At 42.7% G+C, this 27,000-nt stretch overlaps 1 protein-coding gene across 1 annotated transcript; it reads right to left on the reverse strand.

Moving 5' to 3' along the window:
• Positions 1 to 72: 72 nt before the first annotated feature.
• crebrf (creb3 regulatory factor) lies at positions 73 to 26,912 on the reverse strand. The gene is made up of 10 exons (XM_079171805.1): positions 26,791 to 26,912; positions 17,544 to 17,784; positions 17,255 to 17,377; positions 15,215 to 15,390; positions 12,310 to 13,466; positions 11,978 to 12,175; positions 10,352 to 10,541; positions 10,167 to 10,240; positions 9,828 to 9,947; positions 73 to 9,341 (listed from the first exon to the last, which is right to left on the reverse strand). Exons 2-10 carry the CDS (start codon positions 17,550 to 17,552, stop codon positions 9,223 to 9,225), a joined length of 2,166 nt encoding a protein of 721 aa, XP_079027931.1. The 5' UTR covers positions 17,553 to 17,784; positions 26,791 to 26,912; the 3' UTR covers positions 73 to 9,222.
• Between the last annotated feature and the right edge of the window lie 88 nt (positions 26,913 to 27,000).

The raw sequence follows: 27,000 nt of genomic DNA on the forward strand, positions 1-27,000 counted from the left end.
TGCACAAATCAGTGATCCTAAACCCAATGTGCACATAGTTACATGACCCAATTAAACACACAAGATTAAGGATGGGGGTGCTAATGGTTTTATTATTTTGATATTAAAATCAATAAACATAATCAGACTATTGTGGTTACAAGTAGAGCTGTGGTACCAACTCTCGGCTGATACAACAGAGAAAGAATGGTTTACAAAATAAGAAAGAAAACGAGAGAGGCACAATAACACAACAGAGATTCCGGGCAGGTGTCTGCAGGATGTCAAGCAGCCGGAGACAAAACTGTCAGAAGTTCTGAAACTGAATGAGTTGTTACAGTAGTACAAACCCAAAAAAAACCCAACATATTTTAGATTTCCATGCCTGTGCATAAAGCCACCCACTGTGCATCCAAGAAAAGAAAAGAAAAAACAATGTGAAACAAAACAAAAGTGAGATAAAACAAAAGTAAAAACCCAGCACAACATTTATTACACAACATAAATATAACAACTGTCAAGATATTGTATTCGAACAGGCATATATGTGAACTACAAATATAGACGTCATTGCTAAAGAGAGGATGAAGTTAGTTTCAGCAGGATACACTTTCTGCAGGTTTTGCTTGTTAAAGAAATTAAAATCACCAAGAGATCTATTATAGAGCACTTAGCAATGAAGTACAGCCTTCCTAGTGAGACTGGGGAGAGGAACACACACACACACAGGACTAACTACAGAAAGATCCCATGCTGTTGATCTAGTCAAATTGGTGACCATACACAACCAGAAGCATCATAACAATGGCATGTAGCTGTGGAGCTCAGAATGACCGATACCTCCCACATCCTCTGCATGGATTTTACTATAAAATCTTTTCACGGTCTGTCTTGATTATAAAAATTGAAGAAAAAAAAATGAAAAAAAGAAACAGAGCATATGCTTTAGGATAAACATGTGCTGTTTGTGAAATGTCTCTCTCCATGCATTTTGGCAAATCTGGAAGGAGATGTAAATTACTGCAGTATTGTATGACGACGTGTGTAGATATGGAAAGAGGGGATTGTTTGTATTATCAAGGGTGGGTTGTTGCCGTTTGCTTCAATAAGATCAGTCTGCAGAAGAGGAAATGACTCTCCTCCCCCAATCATTCATTGCAGGGGAGGATGAGGAGTCTCTGCCCACCAGCCTTTAGTGGCCCCTGGCTAATATCAGGAGCTCCCTGACAAGACAACTGCGAACCAAAGCCCTTCTGAAAAAATAAAAGCACCCAGAAGGGTGGCAAAACATCTCTGGTGCAGTGGTAAAGTTTTCCCAGAAAACTGATCAAATGCTTACATTTTCCCCCACCAAAGACAGAGAGAGCAGGCGAGCCGACTCCTAACCCGAGCTTCAAGGCTGTGGAGCACCCGAACCTCATGTCATGACAAAAAAAGAGTTGTGTCAAGGAGAGGTTCTCTTTGCCAACTCGGTGAGTCTGGTTTGGGGCTCTACCGTCCCCGTCTGACCGCCTCAAACCTTCAATGACAGAACGCTTCATGGGCTTCACAGACGACGCTTAATCAAAGTCACACTGAAACTGCAGCTCTGACAGCATCTTGCTTCCTTTCACTGGCTTTAGGGCAGAACGTAATGCGAGAGTATGAAGTTATAGGATACTGAAGAAGGCAATAACTGAAGCCGCTATGTGTGGTATCTTTATGTAATTATACAAAGTATTTTTGTGATGTATTGCAAGTTTAAATTAATGAATTTATAACAATTTATATGTCATATTATAACCATCTCGAGTGCTGGATTGAAAACAAATCTAAATGATGAGGTTATATATATATATATATATATATATTTCATTGTGACTTTGATTCGTGTCTATGAACCTCATGTGAAGTCTGGGACTCCTGGTAAAACCTGCTTCAGTGGAAAAGCTATTAAGTCGAGTTTCAACAAATTGTCTCCTTACATGTTAATTTACAGGACAAAACAAATAAATATCAAAGAAATGGTACGAACACTGGGGTCGGGAAAAATACGCAACAAAATATAATTTAGGGAGAAAAAAATTCTAACATGCAACTTTTGACAGAGTCAGAGCATAAATATCAAACCATAATATTAATAAAATAAAAATAAAAAGGTTTAAACATACAAGCAGGACAGCGCCATATAAAGATACGACATTCATTAACTTTCTGGATCCTGATGACAAGAGTCTCCCTCTGTATCCAAACAAAAGTCTAACAGGAAGTAGCACACCAGGAAAAGCTCAACCAGACACTCACGTCTGTCTTTATGATCCTGCTGAGGAAGACTAGTCTACATTCATCAGCAAAGCAGCAGCAACAGAGTTATACCTCGCTATATCAGCAGTGCAGCAGTCAGAAACACAAGACTGACTAGAGTCGTCGACAGAAGGAATAATATGGCTAAAACAGCTTTTTAACACAGCCATGTTAGCACCCAGCCACTGACAGATTAGCACCACAGTTTACCTCCATGCTCAGTTTGTCGCTTCATTCGCAACCTGTGACTCAGTGCCAACACTGACTTCACGGATGGTCTGGCACTTTATAATAGCAAAGTTAAGAAACGGAAAGTTCTGTTTTATGCTCTTTTCTTTTTTTTTTGTCGTTTTCTTTTTCTCGAAAAAGGTCTCAAGAGGCGGCAACACGGTGCTCCATGTCAAAACCACAGAATGCAATTCAATTGACAAGGTAAAAAGCAGGCCCAAGTCTCCCTCTGCCTCAGACACAGTGGACGTTTGCTCTTCTCTACACGGACACACCAGCAGTGATAGCAGCAGCAGCCAATACAGAAAACACAATAACGTGGCGTAGTGGGCAGAGAAAGAGTTCAAAACGGAACCAGGTTTCCCAAAACAACATCAATTTAGAGTTTACATTGATGTTGTTCTTCAGTTATACGTTAAAAGGTAAATCCTATGCCGACACGACAATCAGCATGTCTGCCGTTTAAGGCCGACTGTTATACAAAATATATTGATTTGGGATTAAAATTAGGTTTTTCATTTAATTTGTGTACTTCAAGTTTAGGTTTGGGAAACCCAGCCCCTTGTTCGGGAATCCCCTTCAGACTGACAGAAGGTGCAGATTTGTGTTCTCATATATTTGATTAAGGCACCTGGTTCAGCAGGCATCATATTCAAAAACCAAGTGCAAGGTGAGTAACACTCTTGGTATTTTGACTGTTGTAGGAAAAAGGTGTGAGAAAAAAAAAAAACCAGGGTGTGTGGAAATTAAATACTTGAATTTCGTCATGGACACTCTAAACCAAAAACGGACGTCTCTTTGTGCTCATTCAATAGCAGCAGGTAGGAAATAATTTGACTCAGAGTGCAGTAACAATGGAGACGCTTTCCATTGATTGGTCAAATTATTTCCCTATCTGCAAAGAAATCCAGACGGGACTTGATTCTCTCAGTGCTATGCAGGAAATCGTCATGCAGGAATGTTATTCCTGCTGCAGGTTTGTTTGTTTTGTCACAGAGGACATTTCTGTACGTTTCTAAAACACACTGGGAAAAATGTGCAGGTTAGTGAGTATACAGCCTCTGAAGATGAGGTGTTTTTGACAAGCAGGGTAGCCCACACGGGTCCGAACAAGACAGGAAACATTTGAAATGCCCCGAAAGAAACTCAAAACCAGACTCTGAGATCTGACATCACAGCCAGCAGGAGGTGAAGTTATTTTAGTATTTTGTTTTTACTAACCCAATTTATTGAGACAATAATATTTGGTAATGCTCATCTTACAGATTGTCGTATTGGTTGTTGTAGTTGTTAACAAATAACTGCAAAAAATGTATGCATTTATTTTGCAGTTGTGGTGAATGTTTTTGTGCCTCTCAGATGGAATAAAGATCCTCTGTGACTTTGGGCAATGGTATCAAATCAAAGAGTCTGACTTTTACAAAAGAAATATTGGTACACCTAACAATAGCGACCACACAGCTCAATAATACAGAAATCACCATTCTACTGTTGTTCAGAGTAACAATGTTCCTCCGATTGGTCCAACACGGACAGTTCAATGCAAATGATCAGGAGGGGAAGTCTGGTCGGATGACAGTTATTGAGAACAATAATCACATGTTATCTGTGTGAGTGGATCTAATACAGATGCCATTTTTATTATTGGATGATTTCTTGGGAAAGTAATCAGCACCATGTGACAAACCTCAGTTGGATCACGGCGGGAAATCAGAGTCAAATCCTTTGTGAGAGGATAATTGTTGCAGGTTGTGTATGTTTGAATACCGATGAATTATTGAGACAAGTCTGTTGGCCGTTTTTTTAAGTTTGTGTAGCGAGCATTGCACTATATTGATTGACATTGACAAGTCATAACACACACACACGCACAAAATATTTTGTACAGAGTAAAGAATGGCGACAATAATTGGAATACATAAATATATTTTCTTTTGATTATATATTTCCTCACATATGTCAGATAGAAGAAAACTATTACCCTGATTTGCTGAAGAAGAGCTTTATGGATCCACTTAGCATTTATTGGACAAGAGGAGCACACACACTATTAGCTTAATAGTTGACTGTATAGGATTTATATCATCAGAAATAAAAAGAATAAGGAATAGTTTTACTGGCGAGGATTTTTCACTCATTTCCTTTACTGTTAAAATGCCACAGAGTCTTCTGGTCTAAATGTAAAGTTGCACAGCTTGCGCCTGTCATGTTAAATGTAAAAACCTGTGAGGATTCTATCTTGAATCAGCTTCGTGATCGTCTACAAAACACACACACACACACACACACGCACGCACGCACGCACACACACACACACGCACTCCGCTGAGCTGGTCTACTATTGGCCAACAAGCGGCTCTTTAACCCCTGTTGACCCCCTACCAGACCTGGGTAAAATTGTAGTTGAAAAAAACGCTTCAAATGTCGTCCCAAAGGATACGACTGGGCACAAGGAGTTCAGCTTTTTGAAGCCATTTTTCACACAGATTTCACCACGTCTGCTACTTCAGTCAAGGTTGTTTTGAGCCAATGAAGCTGAATTGTTTTGTTGTTGTTGACAATATATTGGCAGAACAATGTCATAAACCTCAGGCACACCCCTTGGCAACTGACATGTCTGCCAAGTAGATATTTTTGTTTTGTGTGTAAGTGAAACGTTCAAAAAGGCAATAAGTGTCCGGATTGAGCCTCCATTTGTAACTGGCTTGCCATACAGTACAGTGATATAGTAACCTCCCCCAAGGCGGCCCGGAACAGCATCTTTCAAACGGGCTCTTCCTGGCCGCTCTGGGCTAAACCCCCTCCTCATTAAGTCACAAGTAGAAATCAGTTTACAAATGATAACAATATAGCTCTCTGGAGAAATGTGTCTTCACTGTACATCACCCTGAAGAGGAAGCCAAAGCAGAATACATTTTTCCATAGGAAACCTCTACTGAAGGCAAAAGAATCATGACGCCAAAGGGGTCGGCATCAGGATCAACGTAGGGGCCCTGGAAACGAAACCCTTTTGTTTCTCTCTTTTTTTTTTTTTTTTTTTCTTTTAAGACCACAAACACACCATCCTCATGGTTCCTGACCAGGAAATAAATCTATCCTGTCTGGGCTTCCCAAAGCCAAGCAATGATACATGCTCATACAGCACCTCTTATCATCACATGGCTACAGAAACGTTTAGACCGCACACCTATTCCCTGGTAGTTTATAGACCTAGCCAAGTCAGGCAATAGACCTTTCCGAGCAAGTAGTCATCAAGTACACTTGCAGCATTCACACCTGGCCTTTTAGCAGCAAATGGAAGAAAAAAATGCTTTCTTTTTGTTGTTGTTTTTTCTTTTTCTTTTTTTTGGACAAAGTGCGTTTGTTTTCAAACATATAGGATAAGAGTATTCTATACATATGTCTAACATTTAGAAGTTACATATCAACTTATAGTCTATTTACAAAAATGAACCACTACTAAGAAAATAGCTATGGACGGTAGGAGGAGCAAGTCATTAGGCTACAACTAGCACTAAGAATTCAAATAAGAATCATGGATACTCGTCATTCTAGTTTCAGAAAAAAGCACCATTTCTCCCTTTTTAGACGGAACAGAAATTTGTAAAAAATATATATATGCAGCACCGGCTGTTATTCAATCACACAATACAGAGAGACCACAGCTCTGCATCGCCATCACCAGACATCAGAGTTCACTCTGTGAAGGAGTACATTCTTCACTTCAAACTAACCTGAATTCAGCCTCGTCAAACAAGAATTCTTTTGTTTGTATTCGCCTGCTACCAGATAGAACTCTGTTTGAATTTTACAATGCCTGGGAACAGCGGCATTTCCGCTGAGGAGGCAGCAGGAAAACAAGCATGCAGGCATCATGCATTTCTAAAGGTTGGACATGCTGCCAATCTGTGGCCTGATAAATGTAACTCTGCATGTTTTGGTCAAACTTTGGTCTTTAAGACCGTTCTCCTCTTGTTTTTTTCTTTGCGGCTGTGACTGGTCAGGAAGGATGTGAGCTTGAGGACTGAAGGTAAAGCCAGGCGAAAAAAAAATCCAAAATGCAACCTTAAAAAGGCAGCAATGCCAATCCCAGGATATAAAAATCGGGTTCACAATGCTGAATCCAGATCAATCTGGGAAACACTCAAATGGCTTTGGCTTTCACGCAGCAACTGCCCTCACGTCTCCACGCTGTTGTCCTCTGACTTTCTTGCTTATCTGGACATGCCCCAGTCCTTGCTAAGGACAGCAGGTGCTCATTCTCTTTAGAGACCACTCAAACTAGTCCGTGGCTTTGTTGCATTGCGTTTCAAATAAATCCAGTCCCGATTCTCTGTAAATCCCTCAGCCAGTAAATGATAGCGAAAGGGTCAGGCGCCGGTTTATATATCAAAGTCTCAGATCAACTGGTTGCTCTTTAATTAAGACCGTTCTCCTCTTTTCGTCCTCATCTCCTTCTCTCCGCTCAACAATTACTTCCAAACCAACAGGAAAGATAGCAGGCAGCTTAAGTACAAAAATATAACAAGTTTTTTTTTTTTTTTTTTTGGGGGGGTTTTGTGTTTTTTTTTCTCTAACTTACTCGGATAGGATGTAGAAATGTGTCATGCTTAAAAATTAATCAAATGTCATGAAAAGTGGCATTTCACCATTGACAGATATAGCATTAATGTTTCTATATACAGTACTTTAAAACACAATTCAGTTAATATTTTGTTGATGGACTAGACCTCATCTCCATACAGAAATCAAACAAGTGACACCAGGAAATAAACGTTTTGGTTATTGTTGGTGACATTTTGACAGAACAAAAATGTAACATAGCTTATCTACTAGCGCTCCTGGTTTTTGTCCTAGATAGCGCCATAAAAACAATTAGCATGTGGAGGGAGGAACCGGTTCAGGAATGAAGTGCTTGCTAAGCAACACATCTACTGGAGAAGCCCACAGATGGAGTAAATGTTCAGATTATTCAAAAAAAATGACTGAATGTTCCTTTTCTGTACAGAATTGGACCCAAGCTAATTTCACAGTTCTATGAAGTTCCCTGACCCTCCCACATTTCTTACATTCATTACGGCGTCAGTTAAGCTGTGCAAAACCTTACTTTAACTGGCTGGTCGCCATTTCGTTGCATGTGTCTTTGGTACAAAAAACAATCAAAATATAGTGTGCAAATATTTTTTTTGTAACTCTAAACGAAAATATCTGTTAACCCTCCCCCGATCCCTAAAAGACAGAGTACCAAAAGCCAAAAGTAATCAATTGCAGAGCCCTCCTATATACACAGACTCTGTGGCATGACGCAACGAGAGCTTCCACTTATTTTTTGTACATTCAGAAGATATTTAGACAACTGAAAAACACACGAAAAAACCCACAGTTGTCTCCCTCCTCGCATTCACCAACAATCTCCCTCAGTGTAAAGCTGTCCTCTCCTTGGCTGGACCTCGGGGAGTTCTGACCAATCACCTCTTCTCGTTCAGTCCCTCTCATGCACTCACTCAGACTTACAGAAACACACACATACATATACAAGGCACAATGAATAGAACTCTGATCAAACACTAGTATGAACACACCTGGTCATCTCTACTGTACAAAAAGGGGAGCCAGTGCCGTTTTTCACTGGGAGACACTTTTATGTACAGTTTCCTTAGAGGAGATGGATCACTGTTTGTCATCTTCTTCCTCACAGTCTGCTCCCATTCTGGCAAAATGCCCGTTTCACCCGGTCCAGTTATAACCAGCACAAGGCCAAAAGCACCAAACTACATGTACTTCCTCCGCCTCCTGCTGTTTGAGTTAACGTAGTCAAAATGAGGCATTAAGCTTCCTCCATCAGCCCAGCAGGATGTCTGTCGCTTAGTCGCTTAAGTCGAATTTCGACTTTAAGCTTCTATTGCTTTTTTTGTTTCGAGCCATATTTTGCTAAAAGTGAACTCCTACATTTTAACAGCAGCAGACCTGACTGGCAAACCGGGGCTGGCATGAACATATTTAGGCCTTCAATACAAAATACTTCCTTGCCACCCCGAAACGCCTCGGAGCAGCTTTCTTCTCTTCTCTTTTGTTTTTTTTCTTCTCTGCAGCTGTCTTGGCAACCAAAGATGTTTTCGTCAAAGTTATTTTTCTGAGCGGGTCAAGTTAACATCCTGGAGTTCATTTTTGTTGCCACGTAAGGTGAGCCTCTTCAAGGAAACGATAACTGGAACTTTTTACAACCTTTGCCGGTGTCTGACGAGTGACAATTCCTCCTCTATCATTACAACCTCAAATAAACTGTGTGAAAGTATTCCAGTGGTTACACTCGTGTGACTGTCTCTGTATCAGCCCTGGAAGCAGACCTCCAACAGAATCGACCCTACAAAACACTATGTTAAACACATCTAATAGTCACCAGTGGATTTAGGACGTGCCATTAGCTATACACCTAACCATCCCTTGCTTTAAGAGGCGCTTTCCCAACAGATGCTGGCGATGGGTTGGGAGACAGAGACGCACTGATTCTGCGGACAGTGTGCAGAGACAGTAAGCTAAGGTATATGCCATACAGGTGCATGGCTAAAACAAGCACACATACATACACACAGGGAGTGGTATGTGTGTTTGTGTGACTAACAATGTGTATGTACTCTGGGTTGGAGGGGGGCATGCAGCAGGGAGCATAGTTACAATGGGACAGCACGGTGGTAATATTGAGTCCACTGCTCTCAGTGGACCGCAGTTTGTCTAGATTTTGGAGGTCGGGACTCGCAGGCCGACCAGTCCGCCGGTGGGATCGCCGCGTCCCGTGTTCTCCAAGATCTTGTTGACGAAATCTGAAGTCTGCCCAGCAACAGGTGATGCCACTGCAGTAAGACACATTCAGAAGTGATTAAGTTAAATGCTGTCTTACTACTAGCTATTTTATTTCTTTTCTTTTTACCACTTTCATAAAAGTTAAATTTAACTTTTGATTATGTGTAATCTAATTCTGAATGATATCATAGTTTAAACCATATTTCATTATCAAATGTATTTGACAGAGTTTTGTAATTTGTTGTTTTCTGAACCTTTTTTCTGTATACAACATATTTTAAATCAACTTTAATTCAGTATTCAACACCGTTAAAAAAAAAATTGGCTTCCATTAAGTTATGCATATTTTATTATATGTTCTTTCATCTTTGAATCTTCAAATAAATAGCTTTTAACCTCTCAGTGTTGGAATTTCATAATGATACAAGTCATTTCAATTGAATGTAATTTCAAGTACATTTAATGTGTGGAATTAATCTTTCACAAGTTACTGCCAGTTATGTCTGTCAGCTGTCGTCCCGCTCTTCAATTCTCACCGAGCGTCTCCTGGATGAGATGATCCAGAGTGTCGGCCATGTTGGTCGGACGCGGAGAAGCGTCCTCCACTCGGGCGACTATCTCCTCCTTGATGGCATTGATCACAAAGAGCAGCCGATCTACAGGAGGGCACATGGTGGAGCACACAACTAAGCACCGACAAACCGTCAACACACTCAGGAACAGTTGGTGATAGCACCCTGGTTTGGTCATTTTCAACGATCTGATGGTCAATTTTGAATGTGACAAAGCTTAAAAGTAGATGCAGGTAGATTTAGTGAAATACATTTGACAAAGAACTTTATCAAGGTGTAAAAACTGTGTCGTAAGCAACGTACCGTATTCTGTGCTGAGTCCCCAGAGCTTCACCTTGTTTGCTTCGTACTGGGCCTTCTTTTTTAAACGACAAGCTCTACGATAAACAACAGACGAGTGGAGTTAACCAACAGGGCGATAGTGTGATTGTAAAAGAAGGTCCGTGCTACTCTGGTGTGTGTGTACGTACAGTACATGCATGCATTACCTGGATGCCAGCTTGTTCTTCTCCTTGCGCGACCGGGGTCGTGCCGTCAGCGGCAGTTCACTGACGGGCGTCAAGTCGCTGATCACCTTGTTCAGTTTACGGAGCTCGGTGCCGATCTGCAGCAGCTTGCGTGGATTGGGGGTCAGGTCTTCCACGTCTGTGCGGCGAGACTTCTTCAGCATGTACTTCCCTTCATGACAACCAATGAGAGGAGGCATTAGAGAGGACCCTCGCATCCATTTCAATGTCTCACAAGTATGTGTGCCAGCTAATGCAGTTTCCATTTCCATTTTTTAAACCAAAACTCCTGTTTATTCCTCCTCTTTAAGTGCTAAGGTAGAATAAATACTTATTCACTTTTCACTGAATATTCTTTTAGAGCATTCAGTCACAGTTGGGGACACCTGCGGTGGATGTCGAATGCTGGGTTCATAGTGGAGGTGGAAGCGCCGCGAGGCACCATAACTTTCTAAGAAGCGCTGCCCACGTCCCTTCAGCGCTCATGTAAAATAATTGGGCCGGCTTGCGATCTCAAGCAATAGTTTCAGTGATATATTTTCTCTGCGTGCCGCGACAGAATCAAGCTAGAAAGCGGACTGATAATCTACTATAAACGATAAATCTTATACGATATAAATGATCTCATTCTGATAAATGATACAATATGCATCCCACGCTTTGAACTCTCTCTCCATGCTGTTCTCCTGGAGGTTCTATTCCCCACCCACATTTTAAAATCCATTCACTTTATTTATTAGAATAGCCTAGCGTCACTGCCGTTTGTCAATGTGTTTTTTACATTATGTACTTATACCATATATTTGATAGTTGTACTTAAACAGAGAGCGAGTGCGACGAGCAGACACACACACACACACACACACACACACACACACACACACACACACACACACACACACACACACACACACAGAGATTAGCTGTATATAGCTAATCAGAGGAGCAGAATTGCTTGATGACTGGTGCAGAGAAATGATCTTTTTGTGTGAACAGCCAGACTACTGCTTACGCAACAATTGACTTCCACATCCAGTGTGAACCCGGCAGGTTCCATAAGAAAGAAAGCGATTTCTTTTTCTTTCTGAAACCACTGCTAAATTATCTAAATTCAAGCCATCCTCTACATATGCAAAGACAAAATTGAAACAAAAACGATAAAAATAAATACGGGCGTGAATGCAAGAAAAATGCTTTGCAGGCTTGTGCAGAGCAATTAAAAAGGCCACATGTGATCACTTAAACTATAGTATCACTGCAACATGCTGTGCACAGCTGCTGTTGTGGAAGTCCAAACCGCCACAGTCCCACTGAGAGACTCAGTACTTGCACTGCAGCCTCCACTAAAAGGCAATATTAGATACGCGTTATGCAGTGATGTGTGATCGAGGTGGTGAAATAAAATGTAAAAAATAGAATAATCCAAACGTCTTTCCTTTGAAGATTCTCAAAAAGCTTTTGACTAAACATCATAAGGAAGAGTTCATCCTACAGTGCCAGCTTGTGTTATATACTGTATCTATATATATATATATATATATATATATATATATATATACACACACACTGTATGTACGTGCGTGTGTACGTGCGTGCGTATATGTATACCATGGAGAGGCCCGTTCTTCTGGTACAGGTTGCTAGGCAGCGTGTGTCTGTCCCACTCAGACGGCTTAAGCATACGTTCCTGTTTGGAGGGGGTGAGCTGCTCGCTGTACTCCCAGAAGTAGCGACGCTTGCCTCTCTTCCGGCTGGAGACTCCTGCTGTCAGGCCTTTTATGTCCTCCATTAGCTCCATGTCACAGCCTGGAGACAACAAGACAGGCGAATGGGGAGGAAATCAGAGCAGAAGAAAAGACAGAGAATGACAATGTCTCAAATAATGACACGCCATTGATTGGTCACACACAACCAGAAGCGTGAAGATGACGGGCTGCTACCTGGCTCTGAAAAGGCATCACTCATGTCTTCGTCCTTGTCAGCATCGTAGTCTTCATCCTCCTCCTCATCGTCCTCATTCTCAGACAGCTCGTGCTCGCTGCCGAAACCCTCATCGTGGTCTTCGTCGTCCATCTCAATCCCATCGCCTTCCTCCTCCTCCGCATCTTCATCGTCTTCTTCCTCCTCCTCCTCCTCCTCCGCATCTTCCTCGTCTTCCTCCTCCAGCTGGGAGTGGGCTGTGCCGGCCTGCTTGCTGCGGGTTAAGAACAGAGAGTAGTTGTGCTCCTCCTCCTTGCTCTTCTCGACGTCGACATCCGGGCCGCTGCCACCGCCGCTAGCCCCCGCCACACTATCGCTGCTGCTGACCGGCCCAGAGGTGCTGCCCTCCAGGGCCTGGCTCGCCTCAACCAGTTGAGGCACGGTGGCAGACCAGCCTACAGGAATCTCCCTCCTCTCTGCCCCCTCTGCCCTCCTCTCAAAGCTCATCAGGATGGCAGAGCCACTGGCTGCAGCAACAGGAACTACCACCACGGGTGCGCTCGCTGAAGTGCAGGCCTTCTCGTCTTGTGGCTGGGAAACAGGTGGAGGTGGAATTGACTTGTCAAAATCTGTCTGGGAGGGCGTGTTGGGCTGAGTTGTATGCACAGCACTTACACGGACTTTAGCCTTCCGCACGAAGTCAGTGCCGTGAGAAGTCGGGGCTGCCATCTTGATTCCTCGCCCTTGGGGCTTGGTTTCAGCTTGGCCGTGGCCCTGCGTGAGACTAAGGAGGTTCTGGTTCTTGGCCATAGTCTCAGTGCTGGAGGGGACAGGTCTGGTGGCTTTTTTGGAGCTTTCAGGAAAGTCTGGGAGAAAGCTACGGGATGGACGGAGAGAGGATGTGGAGCTTAGGGGGGGCCGTGCAGAGTAGGGGCCCGATCCCTGGCCAGGGACCAAGGCTCTCCTACTGTGACACAGCTGAGGGGCAGGCAGCATCAGGTCAGCAGGTGGGTAGAGCACCTCACATACAGGCTGCGAATCCTCGCTGTTGAGCTGAGCCAGCGTTGGGGTTCTACCAATCACGTCCTCATCCTGGTAGGGACTAGAGAAGTCATCTAATCCAAGGAAATCTACCTCTTTGGCTCCCCAGATGTCACAGCTGGCCAGCCGTGTGTATCTGCCAAGCACAGAGACATGCAGTAGTATCAACAGTCAAAGCTTTCATATTTAAAATGTAACTATTGGCTGTGTTTCATTTAAATACGGAGGAAATAACTCCTGAACATCACAAAAAAGGTTCCTCATCATTGTTAAGATAGACTCTGGAAAAATGGGTATTTTCTTTAAGTGATCGATTCATGGATAACGTATGAGAGATTAATTAATAATAATAAAACTAAGTGTTTGTTGCAGTCCTAGATACAAACACTATTTAGAACTGCAATGGCTCCGTGTTTGGGATAAGTGCAGATTTTGAAGTGGAAACGCCTGAATGATGCATCTGTGCCTAAATCCATACCGCCTGGAGCGACAAATCTGTCTGTACTTGTTATTTCGCCTGCAATTTTCATTTTGGCTTTAGTACATGGTTTTTTGTGTATTGTGGAGCCTGGAGGTAGTTCAACTTGTTCCTACCAGTACCACAACACACAAATAAAACCACAGTGCCTCAGAGCTCACAGAGAGAATATGACTTCTACTGACCCAGAAACACGCCCCATCAGACGTTGGAGCTACCGAACAGCAGCGTGGGCCTAATCTGGACAGTCGAGGTTGTAAAAGAATGACTCACTCATTAGCCAAAAAGATACAGCACTTTCCTCTGTTCCTGCTCCATTTAAACATGACCTCAATCAACCCTGTTAGCAGCAGATTCCGACCAACCCTGCAACAGCCCGCAGCACTATACCGCCTCAGTTTTAATCACCTTTAGTCTTGAGAAATGGTCGTCTGTCCTCAGATGGCACTCTCCATCAGAGGAGAAGGTACACAAACTATAGGACAGACAGAGCAGCGCCCGAGACCTCGGGAGACCTGCGTCAGCCAGGTGCTTTGCTGTTTACTGGCCTCTTAAACCACCGCCGCCCTTCGAGCAAAACCAGTACCTACCTCGATTCATCCTCTGCCTGTGTCACATCACGATGACCTGCCTGAACGATTACCAGTCAGTGATGGTGAACTCTGCTGCTATGCAAACCTTTAGGCACCTGTCCTAACACATAACATTCACAGATTCACAGACTGACCTCTCATTGGCTTTTTAACAATAGACATCCGACATGCTTTCGTGTATTTTCAGCTGCACATTAACACACATTTGTAGCTATAGTGAGTATTTACAGCAGCACAACGCTGTGGCTCAAAATAACCTACAGTAACCTTGACTGTCGTAATTAAGGATAATGTCAGCCAGTGCAGCAGTCGCGGATGTCTATCGATAGTTTTTAGACAATAACGGAGCTCTATGGCACAGAGGAATAAGGCTTACACAAGACAGCACTTCTTAATAGGATTAATTGATTGTTATTTTTGGTCTTTTCATGGGATTTGTTAAAACTATCACAACAGAAGCAAAGAGGCTACTTTGGTTACAACCAGTCAATATTAAGCGGCTCATGTGAGCAGCTGATTCTTTCTCAGAGACAAGAATGTGCTGCCAACTAAAAACAGACACATCTTGTGGACACTGAATGCGACCTCCTGTACTGTTACTATTTAATACCACGCTAGTTACTGCACTAATAGGGAGGTAATGTTGAGCACAATTACTGGCAATGTAAGCCACCTTTAACTTCAGAAAAGTTGTCAGTATGCCATTTAAGTTCCATTAGATTCATCAGTATGTTTTTAATGTATGATTTAATTGCTGTTGTTTTTAAACTCAATCTAAAATAAGCCACCGCACATAAATAAATGATCCCGTACCTGGTGACGTCTTCCCAGTAGGAGTCCCACTGTTCGAACGCTGGGCTGCTGCAGGCTGTCTCACACTCGCCCAGGTTCATGAGCTGGTCTCCACAGCCCTCCGCCTCCTTGCCTCCGTCTTCGACCCCCACGATGCTGTCCCGACAGGGGCTCTGCCGGTGGGTTATGTCTCTGTCCTGCAGAGAGGAGGAAAACATGGAGGCGAGTCAAGCAGGTGGCGGGTTAGAAGACGGTCTATTTCTAACTCTGTTTAGTTTACTTTTTGTTGTTACAGTTCTATTGCATTCAAAGGATTTTGTTAACTTGCACGAAGACATTTAAGATCACAAGCCAAGAATTACTGATTACTGCAACCTGGAACTATTGTGTGGACTTAGGGCCCAGAAACGGATATTACGGTATATACCAATAAAAAAACAGTTAAAAGAGTAAAAGGAGAGTTTGTTTTTTTCCCCACCAATTTTGCAATAACTGACAACAAAAGAGGAAGCCCCTCTCATGCCAAATATTGTGGCTAGAAGTGAAGAAAAGCATTGGAGAAAATGACACACTATTGAAGTTTTTCAAAGCCCACGTTTTTTATCAAATTGATCCAGAACATGACCAGACAGACTGACAACCTGAAAACATAACACATCCGACCAGAGTGCCAGTATGCTATCAGAGTTATAATAATTATGCACCGATGCGATGAAGTATATTAATTTGTCATTCTCACCTGGTATTTGTATTAATAAACAGTTTTTCCAGGAATTATACTATAACTGCACAGCTAAATTGCCCTGTTCGTGTATGTTAAAACTATATTAGGAGAGAGAGAGAAAAGACCATAACAACATATTTCACATAATCTAAAAGAGTTTGCAGAAAACTATATCTGTCCACAATGAAAACTAACTGGAGGGTTGAAGAAGATGACACTCATTCACCACATTAATGTGTTACTATGGTGCAAGAAAATTGAGAGCGTAGCAGCTAATCACTATAGTCTACAGTGGACAGTAAATTGAGGTAGACACCTGTGGCTGACAATGTGAGTGGCGACAGGTGAGCTGTCTCACATCAGCCACATGTGAGCCTGTCGAATGTCACACTGCTGCTAAACAATTAGGCGCCGGCCTCTCTGTTTTCAATGCTACTCTGGCGGCCGAGCTGACTGCACGCACGCACTTATGTACAGTTTTTCTAGTGGAATCTGAATTTACACAATTTTGACTTCTACTATGACTATGACTAAACAAACTGTAACATGATTGTAAATGTTGATATGAGTGGAATCGGGAGTCTGGCTTTCTTCTGTTAACATGTCTGAAACTCTACTTACATATACAACGGAATTAAAAAAGAAAAAAAACATCCGTGTGCCACTAACTGTCCTGGGAATTGAAATCCTCTCTGCTGTTTGTTGGAAGCTTGTGTGCTGGGTAACATGTAACCTAATATTGTTTGTTGATACGGGTGGGGATACTTGTGCCAAGCTGTGAGCGACTGTGACCACTCAAGCCGCGCTGACACGGTGCGAGGCTTTTTCCACTACACTACATGGCAAGGTAGAAAATAACTGTTTACCTGGATGCTGCATTTCTGTTTGTTTCACAATTAATGAAAGGCTAATGCTAATTTGCCAGTGCAGAGCTTTTAATGTAAAGTCGCACCAGCAGTTAACATAAAAAAAAAATAAGGCTGATTTCTGACAGTATGAACAGGAACGTAGAAGTGAAACTAAACTCCAAACTACAGAGATCCCAGTTAGAGGTATCGCTCTGCTAAGAAGGTGATTGGCTGCAATCTGCCATCCCTCCTTGAATGCCACGCCTCCAGGATCCTGGGGGCGGGCCATACAAGTTGTAACCAATCCCTCTCACCCTGGACACAAACTGTTTTGAGTCCCTTCCCTCTGGCAGGAGGCTGCGCTCCATCAGGAACCATCTGCAGATGGGCTCATCAACAAAGCCCGGGACCCCCACTGACCCGGAGAGTGTGAGTGTGAGTGTGTGTGTGTGTGTGTGTGTGTGTGTGTGTGTGTGTGCAACCACTCACCAGTTCGTACATGAAAGCTGGGTCGGAGCTGGTGGCGAGCAGCTCAGTGCTGGTGAGGGCCTGGTCAGCGAAGGAGTAGTTCTGAAAGGCGTCAGCAAAGGAAGGCTCCATACTGACGCTGGGCTGCAACACACAATAAATAAAGACTGAAGTGAACAAACAGCAGCAGACCTCATCGTCACCAACATTAAAATCGGATATACCAAGTTCTTCTTTCTTACACTTCACTTTGTTTTGTGCAGGAAGAAACCCGTCTACCTGTGTGACCACCCTCTGTCGGCCCTCTTACCTGAGGCATTGCAGAGCACAGTTTAGATCTCCAGCTAGGGGATACTCTGGGTCTCCTGTCCAGTCCCAGAGATCTGACGTTGCTCGATTAGCAGCAATTAATTACTGCTAAAAGGAGACGATCTGGTGGATGCAGCCCGCAAGGCTGAGGGAAAGGGGAAAGGGAGGGTGTCAATATTTGTGCTCAACCTGGTCTGGTTGGATCTGTTGTGGTCTGGTGTGGTTCTCGGTATGCTTTAGGTCTGTGGAAAAAACAGAGAGTGCAAGGAGCAGAATTAGAGGAATCAATAGAGTCTAAACAAAGAAATCAACCACCATTTTAACCACAGCTGCTGAGTTTGTTTGTTTATTTCCCACCAAAACGCAAGATGAATACCGACTATCCATACCGATTATTTATTCCGCCCTCATTTACAATGTTATTTAGATGGAGAGTCGTTTTGCCTCCTCTGAAATGTACTTTGCGAGCTAATGATACCAGAACTGAAAGTAAATGGCAGCAGCAAAACAGAGAAACAGTTTGTTTCCTTTGTGGTTCGTAGATATGGAAATTCACATTTAGTCTGCCTTCTCTGAAAGTGATATGATTGCGGAGGATATAATAACCCATTTTTAATTGTTGGAAAGGTCTTCTGGTGACGTCAGACAGGAATTGGCAAGGTGAAATTTAGATGCACATCGCGATGAAGAGCAATTCGAACAGGAAATGAAGATGGTGTGGCTGCAAAAACAAGTTGTAGGAGCTATAGCAGGCTGACAACAGCGTTTTGTTGTTGTAAATTGAGAATCATAAACATTTTCATCAAACATTTTATTGCCACTATTTATCATCGATGTCCTTTCATTCACTGCCAGCCATGTAGCACCCTGCCCTCTCTGGTGCTTGTGCTATCTTACCATGCAGCCGCATCAATAAGTGTATAAACGAGTAATATTTCATAGTGTTAAAGTCTTACACTGAAGGTCCAAAAAGCTAATTCCTCACCGCCCCTCCTCTTCACTGAAATCGGGAGTGGATTTCAGTAGCTAGGTTGAAACAGGTCACTGTAGTACAGTGTGAATGAAACTGTAACTACCTAAGGTTATTAAAAATACTCTTACCAACAAGTAAACGCCCTACTGAACAATAACAATAGCCAGGCTTTTGTTTGTCACATACAAAGCTTCTTCACATCATTGGAACAATGTCCCAGTGCTTCTGAAAATGAACTGTTGCCTCCAGGATTCCCTCTGTTTACTGATAACTGCTGGATGGGAGGCGGGGCTAAGCCTAAATCTCTAGAGCTGGACCTAAAGTCAACAAGGCACTAGGCCACGCTAGTCTATCGTAATCTGTCCTCTATTCCTCTTGTCCACTTCTGCTTTTTTCAGACGTATGACCTAAATATATTCTGACGTTCTGGGGCCAGTTTGATGAAGCAACATTAGTCGATAGCCAGATATCTTTGGGCTTGACTAAGGGGCTGGTTCACTTTTAAACAGTGTAGGGTATCACGGTAACCAATGCTACACAGCTAAAGGTGCGTTCACACCAAACGCGTTGAACGCGGCGCGAATCGCGCCGCCGGCATCGCCGGGGACTATTTGTGTTCATTCGCGTCCATCGCGCTGGACGCGCAAAAAAGGGGGCGTGGCTTATCGGCCTGAAAGCTGTTCAACTGTCCGCCATCAACCGTAGAAAATAGCCTCTATTTCTGCTCAGTACGTGTTGTGGAAGTCCCAGATATCACGGGGAACTAAACGCCGTCATGTCTGGTTCATAACATAGTCCAGAGGAGCTCCGTGGATTTCATCGAGCTCACTGTGTCTAGCGAGCCACACGTCGCTGTACTACAGCTGTATGAACACACTATAAACTGACTTGGCTGTGATTTAACGGCAATAAACCGACAAAAAGGGACTCCGAAATAACTACGTAATGATGCCGATTTGTACTTGTTTTATCAATGAAGCTCAGATCGATCGGTGCTAGGCTATGCTAACATTACGATAACGTCATATAGACGTAAATACGGCAGCGTCTATTCATTGTTTGTACCATATGGTTTACACGCACACATGTCTACACATAGTTTGGTCCGGTCTCTACTGATATGAGGTATCGTAGAGCTCTGGGTGAACATAGCGGCTACAGCAATTATTTTCTGATTTAGCAACGGTAGGACTTCACTGATGACGGAGAGAGCAACTCAACGCTGATTGGCTATCGCGCTGGAGCGTCACGCGATTTTTTCGCAGCAGTTCAAATATTTCAACTTCTGCGTTTGGGGCGTTTCGGCGTTTTGACGCGTCAAACGCGCCATCGCGTCCAACGCGTCTGTACATAGACTTTGAATGTAATCGCGCCGCGTTCATCGCGTTAAACGCGTTTGGTGTGAACAAGGCTTAACAGTCAGGGCAGGTTAGAGCTGCCAGTAGACTCCATCAGAACTGCTTGTCGGTTGGTCAAATAGTTTCAGGAACCCCCCCCCCCCCGATTATCTAAAGACTTTATCTTTCCTTGTTTATGGGAACAACTGAGAGCAACACTATAAATGCCTTCCAGGAGAGACCATCTGAAAATGTGCACCATTATCCCCATATTTAAACAGCACTGCCCCCCCCCCCCTCTCCATGGCGACTAGCTTTATACTTTGAATGTGGCCATTCTTAACAAATATAAACACTTTAGCCTTCCAACACGGTCACACAACACGTCACACAAACTAGTTCTGATCGAGCATTAACCAGGCGGCAACCTCCAGGTCTGAAAAGAGAAGGCAATGCGGAAGTGCCTTGAACCTGCATTATTTAAAATGTCCATGAGGGGGCGACTCCTCTGGTTGCAAAAAGAAGTGTGATTATATAGAAGTCTATGAGAAAATGGCTCCTCACTTAAACTATTCCCTCAGTAAACATTGTGAACATGAGTGTATGGTCTCAATTGCTAATTTCAAGTCTTCTTTAACACAGCATGATGTTCATTTAGTAAATTATGGTTCCAATTATAGTAAACAACGACCCAAAAAACAAGATGGCGGTGGCCAAAATGCCAAACTCTGGCCCTCAAAACTGCAGCCCACAAACAAACGGGTGACGTCACGGTGACAACGTCCACTCGTTGATTTATAGTGTATGAGCATAACCCGACCACAACGTTTCGAGAATCAGATCGAAAAACAAAGATAGAAGAAACATTTTCTGTGTTCAATTTGGGTTTAAAACTTCTAACAAGCAGAGAGTGCAGTACAGGCTCTGGCAGTGCACTCCAGTTAATAAGTAAATTAATCACTACGGGAAAGCCAGACCAGGCAGGCTGCAGAAATCCTCTTTGCCACGTGGCAGACAGTCAGTCGCTGTGATAGGACTTTATCAAAGTAGTCACCTGTTGTGTGTGCGTAGATGCGTAGAATGTAAGTGGACCGTTAGTGTTAGATAAGTTACTGATTAATCTGCTCTATCAATGAATTCATTAATCATTTAGTCTATATAAAATGTAAAAATGTTTGGCAGAGCCCAAGGTGTTAAATGTCTTGTTTTCCCAGCTAACAGTCCAAAACCCAAAGATTTTCTGTTATATAAAACAGCATCAAATATTCACAGTTATAATGGTATAATCACTTTTATGAAAATCAAAATAGATGCTGGTTATTGTTCTGTTGATGGACTAATTGATTAATCGACTAAAGGTTTCAACTCTGACATAAAGTAAGAAAACAGAGTGTTGATATTAAGGGTTCTTGTTACATCCGAATCATTTCAAAGACTTGCAGGATGCTGGTCACTCATTGTGCTCTTCGTTCAATCAACACACTGAACCAGCAAGTCCATTAGCAAAGTGCACAGCAGCTCTCTGCCGACCCAGTAGCAGCTGGAAGTCTTTGAGAGAATAAGCTTCTTAGAAGAATAAGAAACACTGTGTGTGCAGTCCAATCCCTGCCCCCATTATTTGTTCGGAAAGCACCCAACCGCCTCCCCACAGTCGCTCAGAGAGCATCTGATTTGCTTTGTGTTCACCGAGCTTAACCGTAACTTCATTTTAAATAATCTAATTCCACCCTCCCCTTCATTCTCTGCTTGTTTGACGTTCTCTCGCTTTCCTTAAACACCTACTGAGTCATTTGTTGGGCCCTTTGCTGCTTTTGCATTGCAAATAACTCTAAAAAAAATCTGCATGGAGACATGACCCCCCGCAGTGAACAGCTGACACACAATCGTACACCAATCCCACTCCTCTGAGGCCAGGGGGACGACATCACTTCCCTCTCACAGGGTGCTGACCGACTAAAATGAACTTCTCACCCCAGAGCTCTGTCGCCGTGTGTTCACAGTACTTTGCATGGAGACAGGAAGTGACAAGAAGACACATCAATACAACACCACGAGTACAACCAGGACTGTAAAAGCAACACATTTGCAAACATTAAAACAACGTGCAAGCACACAAGAAAATACGCAGAAATATCCACGTAAACCCGTTTAAGGACCAACAATATATTTGGAAGCTCGGCCTCTTGAATACGAATCGTGATCATTATCATATCTCAATATGTGCTTCCTTCCAGGGCACCTGTGTCTGGTGTCACTTGTCACAGAAGCAGAATGAGGAAGCATATGGCCTGAACACAACAGTACCTCCAGCAGCATTGATCCAGGCTCTTTGCTATCACAGAAGGAAACAGAAAGCCTTTGTGTGTACAAACACGCAGAAAACAAGTCACAACGCTCCTCGCCTCTCCAGGCAAAGCTGCACTGAATATGTTCCAGAAGCAGAATTAAATTTAATCCAACCCACTGCTCAGTAGCTGACACAGGCTGTGATGTAGAGCCGGATATTTATGACAGAGCCTGACAGGCCCCAAAAGACTCAAGCTGAATGCCTCTCTCAGGCTTTGGTCAGACTTAGTTCTGAGATGAAACCTGTCAGCATTAGATACTTTCTTTTAGCTTGTATACTTAGGAAATGTGCTTGGTTTAGGGTCACAACAGTCTCAACTGTGGGCTTAGGTCAGGGTTTAAAATGTCTGATTTTCTACCGGCCTACTTTACAAGATTTTCTTGTTTCCCTTTCTATGGCAAATGTAAAATAAATCTATTTTATACATAGAAACCTAAACGTTCCCTAACGAGAGACATATAAGCTTGAAGAAGACAGACATTGCTCAACAGGACAGAATGTTTGCAGCATCATGCTTACGTCTCAGAGGTGCATAGGGTGAGACAATTTTAGTTGAGTCTGAAACAAGGCCCGACTTTCAACCCTCCAGTCAAGGTAACACAACACTACCCTCACTCTCAGTAATTTGATTGACTTATGATTATGTTACGATGCACTGTGGCTGCTGCATCCTTGTCAACTGCTACAGCTCAGATGTTGGATATATCAAATGTCTTCTTGCACAATTTAGAAACTGTGCTTTTGTTCTTTATAGCACACCTTGACAACTAACTTTGACATGTGGTGTCACGACTATGCAGTCTCTCTACAAACGCACAGTTTCCTGTATCGATGTTCACACGCTCTGTCTTCTTTGCAGCATTGGCTGGGGTTGCAGTATTATGCGATAGTTGAAAAAAAATGTGTGCCAAATAAGTGGATTTATGAATTAATCAAGTGGCAGAAAGAAAGCTTAAAGCAAAAGTGATAATTATACGTTTTACAATTAATTTGTTAAAGTAAAAATAACAATAAATACTTTCAACAACCAACTACCCGGTGTTTCCGCCCCTCTGTCGGTTCAGCTCAGGACAAGAGGAGGATAGTGGTGACTCACTCTCATGCAAACAGCTCACATTCTTCGCCTCACAACATTGGACGTGATCCAAGTAGGCCAATCAGCAGTGTCGTATGTGGAATGAGTTACCTACCAAAACCAGTTGGTTCCTGATTCCTTAACGGGTAAAAAGCAGGAGATACCCGACTATTTAAGATAAGATCAAATAAGATAATCCTTTATTAGCCCCGCAGCGGGGACATTTACAGGATTACAGCAGCATATAGTATAGTGCAAACAAGAGACATAGTAAAAAAACAAGATCAAAGCAAGTATTATAAATAAGTACTAAAACAGACAAATGTTTAAGTTGGAAGTTTAGCCTTATATAACAGAGAAAAACAGCTCATATATACCAACATTAGAAAATAGTTTGTGATTTTATCATGATACTGACTTCAGTCATTTCACTCAGTCCTACTCGACAGATAAGATATCCATTTTAAATAGCTATCACAAGATGTGTTTATGGGGAGGAGTCATGGTTAGAGAGACCAGCCCACTCCGTCAACAAGATGGCCGACGAGTGCAAATTCTATCTACAGTTCACTGAACAGCCCTTGCACCAGAGTTCTGCACTATTGCCGCTATCCGGTTAAATTCTGTTGAGCATTTAAAGACACACGCTAAACAAAATATGATGGGTTGGTTAATTGTGTTGTCTTACTTCCCATCGCTCACCTCAATTATACTACATTCTACAGCTCAGACCAATGAGAATGAGTTCAGTTTGAGAAGCAATCATCAAGTATATGTCCCAACTGATAGGTATTCTTTACTTCAGATCTCTAGGTCTAATCCACAGCAGCTCTGTAACACAACTACACTGAGGGGAGTCACAGAACTATTGCAATGGGAACATTGCAACATTTGGCATGTCAAACACAGGTGTAACTAATGCCATTGTTAATTGCGGCACTGCATTGCAATCATTTCTGAATCTGAGCCATGGTTATGTTTTTTGCCCCACCTGAGCTTTTCCTGCTACGACAGGACAAAATGTCTGAGGTGAACAAGCTCAATCGATCCGATTAATTTGGGGACGATACAGAGTTAAGTACACGTAGAGGGTAACTTCGGTATCTTCTCAATTGTATTCTATTTCACCATGTTTTTGTTTATAAGTGACAACTATTTTTTAAACTAGTTAAGTTTTGAGCAGGAATGCTGCAGATGGCAGACACTAAGCAGTCGATGTAAAACACCCGCGGCCTCACCGCCAATGCCATCCACTAACAGGACTTGTTTTTGCCACCGACAGGCTCAGATGGTTGTTTAGCTAACAACATTATGGAAAGGACCATACAGAAAAATAAAACGTTTTTCTTTACCTCTTGCTCAATCTGGTTTATTTGTTATTGTTTCTGACTTGGAGAAGTCCAACATCGCATCGCATCCACATTGACAAAAATTAGCTAAATATTCCAGCATTGACACTGAAGATGTTGCGTGCAACAAGTTACATGACACAAGAATACTGAAGTTTTAAGTACAAGAAATGCTTTTCTGGCGATGCTCATCAAGCAACCACGTCAGTCGAATCTAAATGACAAAGTCTATGAGGAAGTCTATCTTGATCTCAAGTTCACCATCAATAAAGCAGGAGAGCCTTGTGTGTAATAAAAGTGTGGCCATTTAACTTTTCATGAGAACTATTTGTAAACAGGAACACACAGATCATAGTCTTGGTCATGTTATTTCAATAAGATTCAACATGAACATGGATCCTCTTGCTATATACACCCAAGAACATGGTCGCAACTTAATTACGATAATAAGTTAATAACAAAACAATTAAACACTAAAAGGGGACTTCTCAAAATACCCTGAATTTGATGCATGTGGTGGTCATGATATAGCCTGCAAATGCTTTTATTTAACCAGCACTGATACAAAAGCAATCGCAATATATCTAGTACAGACACTGATGGTGAAAGCACACTGAGCTTTGTTTTTTTAAAAACCGTGTTTCAACAACCACAATTCCAGTAGAATAACACGACACAAACAAGTATGAAAAAGTATTAAATAGAAGAAACATTTTTTATAATAAAAAATATTTTAAAAATAACATCTCTTTATTCACTTGTATTGAAGAAACACAGTCAGAGTGCACAAACGTCTACATCTCAGCATCATCATTATCACCATCTAACAGGCGGGTATGGATGACAAATTACCTTTCATCAACACCAACGGTTCCATAGATGTCACCAGTATCTCCCCAGTCTCTGCACTCATCACAGATCTTCAGCAAAGCAAAACAAACCTCAACCTAACCCGTGGTGCCAACACCCACCCAATCCGTCAATCCTATTGGTCGAGCGGAAATAACGTGCCGCCTCCAGACGTTGGGAAATGGCCGCCACAACTGTCACTCCCAACGACTGCTGCGTACTAAACAACCCGTTTCAATCTAGGTTGAGGCAGAAGATAAACACGTTGGAGGCCTACATGCCCGTGGCCTAGATAGATATATTTAATGTCAAATCTACTACGTACCACAACACAACATAAGATTATACATCAATCCGTGCCATTTGTTAGTATTTATACTTTAGAGGAGACACGAAATCAAACGTTTATCTGCCAAAATCGGTTGATAAAACTATACATCGTGTTGTTTAGGTTGAAACCCATAAAAATCTCTCATCACAAATAAATCGTTACTCAAGATATGTCCTCGGTGTAAACATACGTCTGATTCGGGTGTATTAAATAACTTGCAGCACATGGACATTTCTAGCAGTGTCGAGCCCTTTTTTCCCAGCAGCACCGTCTATGTGTCTCACGTTGGGGGGGGGCGTGTTCCTCCAGAGAGCACGAGCTGCCTTAAAAAGTCAGCGTCGGACATTTCACTGGCCCACTAAGTCTTCTATTGTCATAAACACGGTTAAATGATGTTCTTCTTCGAATATCAAATAGCAGTATGTTGTAAAAAAAAAAAAGTGCAGCGTGATTTGGACACTTTAAAAGTAAAGTTACAAGACAATCTTCTTAAATAAGTGCAGGTTTCAACCATCCTCACCCCGAATATGACATGTAACCCCACTTCTGAACAAACCGACCAATCAATTATAAGAGGGCATAATCAACAAAACCAACGGAAAATAATATTTGGGCTTATATAGCGCGAATTGACATTAGACAGTCACATGTATCTCAGATCACCATGCTGCGTACGCTACATTTCCCCACCGTAACACGTCAAGCAGGAGCTAGATGAACTGCAATGCACAATAAGAAATGCGTTGAGCGGATTACTTTACCCAAACTGTGTGTTTTGTTTATGCGGAACCAAAGAATCCTGTTTCCATTTCACCCGCAGCTCAACCAGTATGGCCTCCGTCCGCCCCCTTCCTCGTCCCAGTTGAAGCCCGATACACAACAACAACCTTACCGTTAGCTTCGCAGCTAATCCTCTGCAGCGGAGGAAACACACATCCTCCGCTCAGCAAAGTTCCCCCAGAACGGATAAATAACGGTCCTACTCACTTTTAGGACGCCCGTGCATACATCTCGCTACGTTTCGGACCTCGTGTATGGTCCCCTGTTGGAAATAATAGGATCCTCTTTTCAATGGAGTCCACACGCCTCTGTCTCGGGTTTGTTTTGTTTTTCTTCTTCCTGACGGGTTGTTTGAAAGCGCGTGACTGCCCGACCACGTGGTGCAGCGCTGGGCGAATGGGGGCAGAGCCCCATAGC

This window comes from Pholis gunnellus (genome assembly GCF_910591455.1).
Source record: "Pholis gunnellus genome assembly, chromosome: 13".
Lineage (NCBI taxonomy): Eukaryota > Metazoa > Chordata > Actinopteri > Perciformes > Pholidae > Pholis > Pholis gunnellus.